Source organism: Oryctolagus cuniculus, chromosome 6 (genome assembly GCF_051225735.1).
Source record: "Oryctolagus cuniculus isolate XC-2025 breed Fujian yellow rabbit chromosome 6, ASM5122573v1, whole genome shotgun sequence".
Classification (NCBI taxonomy): Eukaryota; Metazoa; Chordata; class Mammalia; order Lagomorpha; family Leporidae; genus Oryctolagus; species Oryctolagus cuniculus.
In genome coordinates, this window is record NC_142872.1 from 59,875,025 (window position 1) to 59,882,937 (window position 7,913).

Here is a 7,913-nt window from a genome sequence, read left to right on the forward strand (position 1 = left end):
TTTTTAAAAATAGCTCTTATTAATGGGGCCAGCACTGTGGCATAGCAGGTTAAGCTGCCGCCTGCAATGCTGACATCCCATAGGGGCGCCAATTCCAGACCCAGCTGCTCCGCTTCTGATCCAGCTCCCTACTAATGTGCCTGGAAAAGCAGCAGAAGATGGCCCAAGTATTGGCCCTCTGCACCCAGGTGGGAGACCTGGATGAAGCTACTGGCTTGGGCTCCTGGCTTCGACCTGGCCCAGCCCCAGCCATTGTGACCACTTGGGGAGTGAACCAGTGGATGGAAGATCTCTCTCTCTCTCTCTCTCTCTCTCTCTCTCTCTCTCTGCCTCTCATTCTCTCTCTGTAACTCTGCCTTTCAAATAACTATTTAAAAAAAAGCTCTTACTGCACTTTGTTTTCTATATTTCTAGGTGGGGAAAAAAATGTGAGGGAAGGAGCTAAGCCTCAGCCTGTGTCCCCTGCCCCCACACCTTCTGTGACATCAGAACTCAAGGCTTGACGGATGCCTGGTGACCAGAGGTGGGGGAGGGGTGAGTGCCCAGCTGCTTGTCCACTGGGGGCACCTCCTTCCATCCAGGCAGCCTGACCTGAGGCCATGGCCATCCAACAGGTGGGCGGCCGGGGGCGGGTGGTGGCCGAGCTGTTCGAGCGGAGAAGGGGCTGCCACAGCGAAGACAGGAAGCAGGTGAGGCCAAGCCAGGTACAAGCTTTCCTGCCCCCTGGGCTGCCCGCATCACCCTAGACAAACTTCAAGGCCTTCTCTCCCACGGATCCCAGCCCTGGAGCCCTACCTGGGAGAGCAGAGCCTGAGGGCTTAATGCCCCCTGCCCAAACCCTTACTGACGACCTCTCATCTAATTCTCAGATACCCCAGAAAGTGCCCAGAAGGGCCAGGGTTTTTATTCCCCACTCATTTTCTAGTGTCTAGAACGGGGCATGGTGCATAACAGGTGCTGAATGGCTGTGTGAATTGCAATCGTAGGATAACGCACCACGTCAGAGAGCATTCACGGTCAGGGCTGAAGTTCAAACTTCACGTGGGGAAACAGTAACACTCGGCTGTGCCCAGCCTGGTGCTTCCTGAGCTACAGTGTTCCTGAGAGGCAGATGCTAGCAGCCTCACTCACTGGTGAATAAGCCGAGGCCCAGAAAGGTAAAACGGGGTGAGCATTTGGCCTAGCAAGTAGGACACTGTGCTTGGGACATGCTCATTCCATATTCTGTGCCTGTGTCTAAGTTCTGGCTCTGCTCCCAGCTGCAGCTTCCTGCTAACTGCACACCTGGGAGGCAGCAGTGATGGCTCAAATAGTTGGGTGGGTGACCAGGCTGGAGTTCCCAGCTCCTGGCTTTGGGCTGGCCCAGCTATGGATGTTGCAAACATTTGGCAAGAGAGCCAGCAGATAGAAGTTCTCCATCTCTGTCTTTCGCTTTCTGACTTTCAAATAAAAGAAACTAAAATATTAAAAGGCCAGACAGCTGGAATACCAGGATTTGAACCCACATCCATGTGATTCCAGAATCTTGAGCCAGGGTTGCCCTGCACGCTCTGCCTCCCATGCGGGGCAATGAGCAGATGTCCAAGGGCCTCACGCATCACAACCAGCACACGGCTTTATCTGGGCACAGCAGCCAGCTCCTAAGGGTTGCAGAAGAGTAACAAAGACATTTCTATGTGTTTTCAAGAGGCCTATTCACCCATTCACCCCCACACCTGCACCCAGTGCCTGCTAGGTGCTGGACCTCCTGGCGTCTGCCGGGGGCCTGGATGGGCACCCAGCAAGCACATCTTTTCCTACAAAGTGTTCCATGAATCCCAAACCCCAGGAATGTTACTTTTAGGAAATACACGAAAAGAGTTCTGTGGTTAGGGGACGGCCCCGTGCCCTTGTCCCCTCCTGAAGGGGACACCGCCCTCCCATAATGGGAGGTGCCCCCGCCGGAAACGCAACCACACACACACACACACACACCTGCCCCACGGTGGCCCAGCTCTCCTGATGGAAGGCCCTGGAGTTCAAAATCCCCTCTACAATAAACAGCGGCTCAGAGAGAAGAAGGGAAGCAGCTCGAGCCCCAAGACAGCACCAGGGAAGGGCTGAAAGTCGCCATCCGGTGCACGCTCCTCTGTGCCTCCCCACTGCCTGCAGAGGAGAATCGCCTGGGGCACACAGGGACCTGCGCGGTTTCACAAACAGAAGAGCAGCCCTGAGTGCACTGCGCATGGCAGCTAAGACACGGCTCAGCTACCTGCATCCCATCCACCTGGAGTCAAAGCAAAGCCCTGCCCCACTCCCGATGCCAGTTTACTGCACATGCACAGTCCAGGAAGCATTGGCCTCTGCTCAAGTGGTGGGCCCCGGCCCCTGCCCCTGCCCCGCCCCGGCCCCTGCCCCTGCCCCTGCCCCCGCCCCGGCCCCTGCCCCGCCCCAGCCCCTGCCCCTGCCCCGCCCCTGCCCCCGCCCCGGCCCCTGCCCCGCCCCTGCCCCCGCCCCTGCCCCTGCCCCGCCCCTGCCCCTGCCCCTGCCCCGCACCTGCCCCTGCCCCTGCCCCTGCCCCTGTTGTGTGGGAGGCTCGCCTTGCATTCCAGCTCTCCCAGCTGGCTCTCCGAGGAGTGAACCAGCAGGTGGGAGATCTCTCTGTACCTCTCCCTCTCCCTCTCTCGTTATCTCTTTCTCAAATAAACAATAAGGTTTTAAAGAAACAAACATTAGAGGATCTGAGCCATAGAATACTTCCCAGCCATTTTAAAAAAGAAGACAATTCTATGTTCCTTCAAGATTCCTAAGGGATATTGTTAAGGCAAAAGATATGCACACGTCTTACACGCATGGCACAGTGACTTTTGTACTCACTTACATCACCACCCACTTCCTGCACCTAGAAACCTCCTTCAGGGGCTCCTCCCAGTCCAACCCCACCCTCACAACCACAATTCTGATTTAGTCGTCAGAGGTGAGTTTTGTCACCCTAAATTTTATGTTTACCTTTACATCTGGTTTCCTCACTCATCCCTGCCGATATGAGACTCAACCATGTTGTCCTAAGGCTTAGTTTTATTTTTTGAAGCTACTAATAACATAGTTGCTAGTATCTATAAAGTACTATTTGAAAGATAGACAAGATATAAAACTTTTTAATAGCTTTAAAATATAAATATTTATTTGTAAATATAAATATTTATAATATATTATATCTTAGATAATAGATGCAAATATTTAAAAATATTTATCTTTGTTATAGTAGCAGATCTAAATTTTGCTTCACAAGCTCTAGTGTACAAGAAACACATCAGTCCCCCTTGAGAGTCTGAGGGAGACCGAGCGCCAGTATGTACATGCCCACACACAGGTACACTCATACACGTGCATACATAGGTATCTCTGGAAATAAAACTTTAAAAGCAAGAAAAAGAAGAATTAAGATCAGTGCTAGAGGGAAATAAATAATAAACATAAAATCAAAAATTGATAAAATATGAAACAAAAATAATACAGTAAATTCATAAGCCCTTTCTTTGAAACGATAAAATGGGTAAACTTCCAAATAGACTGAGAGCAAGCAAGAGGGAGAAAGAGCACACAAATTACTAATATCAGGAGTGAAAGAGGGAGATCGTAACAGCTCTACAGACACTGAGAGGATATTAAGCTAATGTTAGGAACAACTTGACACCAGTACATTTGTTAACTCAGGCAAAATGATCAAACTTCTGAGACAACGCAACTTCAAAATTGAGAAGAAATAGAAAGTCTCAATATCTATGAGCCCATTTTCATCGATAAATTCCATCAATCATTTGAGACAAAAATAATACCAAACTTATACAAATTTGTCCACAAAACAGATGAGGAGGGAATTCTTAACAACTCATTATGGGAAGAAAACATACACTTGGCAAACATATGTTAAAAATATATATAAACCACTCTCATGAATGCAAATTCAAAAATATCACAGAAACAAATCCAGCAATATATAAAAACACCAAGACTGGGGAAGAAGCTAATGTCTCATGATCTAAGCATACTGAAGGAACTCAAGATTGCTTCAATATTCAAAAATCAATGCAAAAGAGAGCACTCTTGGGGCAAGCATTGTGGCATAGCAGGTTAAGCCTCCACCTGCAACTTCAGCATTCAATATGAGCACTAGTTTGAGTCCTGGCTGTTCCACTTCTGATCCAGCTATCTGCTAACATACCTGGGAAAGCAGCAGAAGATGCCCAAGTCCTTGGGTCCCTGTACCCACATGGGAGACCTGGAAGAAGCTCCTGGCTCCTGGCTTCAGGTTGGCTCAGTTCCAGTCATTATGGCCATTTCGGAATGAACCAGGGGAAGGAAGACCTCTCCCTCTCCCTCTCTCTTTCTCTAATTCTGCCTTTCAAATAAATAAATAAATCATGACAATGCATTCACTATGGACAGAACTGTGTCCCTCCAAAATTCCTGTGTTGAAGCCCTAACCCCCCAACATGACTATACTTAAGGCAGTAGTAAAAGAAGATTAAGAGAAGCCATACAGTTGGGCCCTCTTTTCCTAGGACTGGTGTCCTTTTAAGATGAGCAAGAGACAGCCGGGATGCCCAAGTAGAGAAGACGCTGAGTGAGGGCACAGTGGGCAAACCGAGCGAGGCCTCACCAGAAACCGGTGCTACCAGTGCCCTCCCTAACCACAGGAAGTCAATCTCTGCTTTCTAAGGCACTGGCTTGTGTTTTTTATGGTAGCCTTAGCAAGAGTATATAGATTTAGTTCTGGTGTAAAGATAGATTTATAGGTCATTGAAACAGAACAGAATCCAGAAATAAACCCACATAATATATGGTAGATAGTTTTTTCTAATAAAAACACCAATGTAATTCAGTGAGGAAAATTTTGTCTCCTTAAAGAAATAACTCTAAAGCAACTAGACATTCATATACAAAACCTCAATTGGTCACACTGAGTCACATCATATGCAAAAATTAATTCAAAATAGAACACACACCTAAATGTAAAAGGTAAAACAATAAACTGTCTAGGGGAAAACAGAAGAAAATCTACAACTTTGAAGCTGGCAAAGTTTTCTAGACTGCGTACAAAAAGCTCAACCACAAAAGGAAAAAATTCAATGAAGCGGCCTTCATTAAAACTGAAATATTTTCATTTTGAAGAGACACTGGTGAGAAAATGAAAAGACAAGCCACAGACTTGGAGGAAATATTCACAATACAAATATCTGTCAAAGAAATTATATCCAGAATATATAAAGAACTATTACAACTTAATAAGAAGAAGACGGTATTTGGCACAGCTGGTAGCATACCACTCGGGATGCCTGCATCTCATATCAGAGTGCCTGGGTTCAGGTCCCAGTTCCACTCCTAATTCCAGCTTCCTGCTGGAGCGTACCCTGGGAGGCAGCGAGTGATGGTTCAGATGTTAGGTCCCTGCCATTGATGGGGCAGACCCAGATTGGGCTCCCGGCCCTCGTGGGGAGCTGGGAAGTGAAGCAGCAGGTGGGAGATCTCTGTGTCTGGTCTACCTTTCTCTTAGTGACAGAAACAGGATCCTCACTTCCCTCTGGCAGCTGAGAAAAAGGATAGAATTGACTGCAAAGGGGCATGAGGGCCCTTTCTAAGACCATGGGAATGTTAGGTATCCTGATTGGGATGATAATCCATAGCTATAGACATTTAACCAAACATCATCAAATCATACATCTTAGATGTGTGCATTTTATTATATATAAGTTATACCACAATAAAGCTGATGCATTTCTTTAATTTTTAAATGTTTTTTTTTTCTTTTCATTTTACTTGAAAGGTAGAGAGACACAGAGAGTGGCTCTACCATCCACTGGTGCCCAAATGTCTTACAACAGCCACAGCTGGGCCAGGCTGAAGCCAGGAACTCCATCCTGGTCTCCTACATGGGTGGCAGGGGTCCAAGGACTGGGGCCATCATCTGCTCTCAGGGTGTCCATCAGCAGGAAGCTGAATGGGAAGCAGTTGAGGCAGCACTGGACCACACAGTCCAACGTAGGACACGGGCATCCTGGGTAGGGACTTTACCACTGTGCCACATGACTGCCCTGGCTCCTGCTTTGAATTTTTGAATTTATGTTTTGAGAGACAGTCAGATATATCCCATCAGCTGGCTCACTCCCCAAATGTCCAAACAGCCCAGGCTGGGCAGGGGCCCATACCAGGACCTGGCAACTCAATCCTGGTCTCCCAGCTGAGTGGCAGGAACAGATACTTCAGCCACCCTTGCTGCTTCCCAGGGTCAGCATTAGCGGGAGGCTGGAGTCGGGAACTGAAGCCAGGAGTCAAATCCAAGCACACGTGCAGGTATCTTAACTGCTAGTCCAAATTCCACCCCAGGTTAATTCCTTTCGAAGATCAAATAAAACAAAATTTTTAAAACGAGGCAAGAGAAGACAGCAGAGGTGGGTCTTCCTTCTCGGGAGGGGCCAAGAAGGAAAACATAGCCTAAATTCAGCAAGTGGCTGTTTTCTGTTTCTGCAGTGTTTGGGTGCGGAGCGGTGGGGCGCAGGTTGCAGTAAGCATGTGTGACTCAGATCACTAGAAAAAAAAAGTTAAGCTCTAAGAACTCCTGCAGCACCCCCCCCCCCACGCCTGGCCTCTGCCCCCAGGCATTCACCCTCCTGCTCCCGCCCCTTCCTGCCTGCAGATGCTGCTGATGCTGCTGGTTTTGCTGCTGTACCTGGGCACAGAGATATCAGGTGAGCTTCCTGGTGTCTGAGAATCAGCATGTGTGTTCTGGAGACGGCTGCCGGCCTCAGGGCCTCCACACTCGCCTCCTCCTGCCTCTCCCGTCATCCCGCGGGAGTGACCAACCACGCTTATCTCCCCCACCTCTCACTGTGCTCTTTTTACTAAGGGGTGGTGTTTGTGGCTCTTTCAGGAAGAACTTGGGAGATGTCAGAAAGGATCCGAGACTATAACTACCCCCAAAATCCTGTGGCCTCCCAGGTAACATATTCAGCAAAGTTCCCCGGCCAGGGGGGCTAGGTTCCCCAGGGAGGGGGGCAACTACTGAGGTGAAGAAATCTGGGAAAGCTTCCCAGAGGAGGGGTCACAGGCAAGCTGGGTGATAAAGGATGAGCAGGAGCTCACTGGGTGAGAAGGAGGGGATTTGCACTCCAAGCAGAACACATGGCACAGGCGAAGGCCCTGGGGACTTCAAAACCAGTGTGCAGGAGGTCCTACGTGAAGAAGCCCGCGCTGTGACTGGTGTCTGCCTCTCAGGGGTTCGACTATCAGAACAAGGAGCCTGCTGAAGAGCCAGGAAAGGGCACGCGGAACTGGGTGAAGAAGAACTTGCACGTTTTCTTGGAGAAGCTAGAGGAAGAGCTGCGCGAGCTGGAGCAGCTGGTGCGGGACATGGAGGTGTGGCTGGACGCTCTTCTGGGAGAGACGCACCTGGAGGAGCCCTGTCCCTCCCACAAGAGTCACTTGTGAGGGCCAGGGCTGGGGCCCGGGCAGGAGGCCAGGCGGGAGGCAGCTGGGGCTTCCTGGGGCCCCTCGAAGTGGACTCTGAAGTGAGGCCAGCAAGAAAATAAAAGAGTTGGGAAATGAACGCCGCTGTTCATGCAGCTGCAGGAGAGGGGGAGGGGGAGGGGAGGGGGAAGGAAAGGAGGGGGAGGGGAGAGGGAGAGAAGGAGGGGAAGGAGGGGGAGGGAAGAGGAAAAGGAGGAGGAGGGCAGGCAGGGGTTGAGGGGAAAGGGAGAGGAGGTGGGGAGGGGTTGAGGGCAGGGGGAGAAGAGAAGGAGGAGGGGAGGGAGGGGGAGAGGAGGGAGAAGAGGAGGGGAGGGAGGAGGGGGAAGGGGAGGGGAGGGGTGAGGGAAGGGGAGGGGAAGGGAGGAAGAGCAGAGGGGAAGAGGGGGATGGGGATGAGGATGTGGATG

At 50.1% G+C, this 7,913-nt stretch overlaps 1 protein-coding gene across 1 annotated transcript; it reads left to right on the top strand.

Annotated features, from left to right (window-relative positions):
- The first annotated feature begins 599 nt into the window (after positions 1-599).
- SMIM23 (small integral membrane protein 23) lies at positions 600-7,540 on the top strand. Its single transcript, XM_051843609.3, has 4 exons — positions 600-689; positions 6,677-6,728; positions 6,911-6,978; positions 7,255-7,540. Exons 1-4 carry the CDS (start codon positions 600-602, stop codon positions 7,465-7,467), a joined length of 423 nt encoding a protein of 140 aa, XP_051699569.3. The 3' UTR covers positions 7,468-7,540.
- The last annotated feature ends 373 nt before the right edge of the window (positions 7,541-7,913 follow it).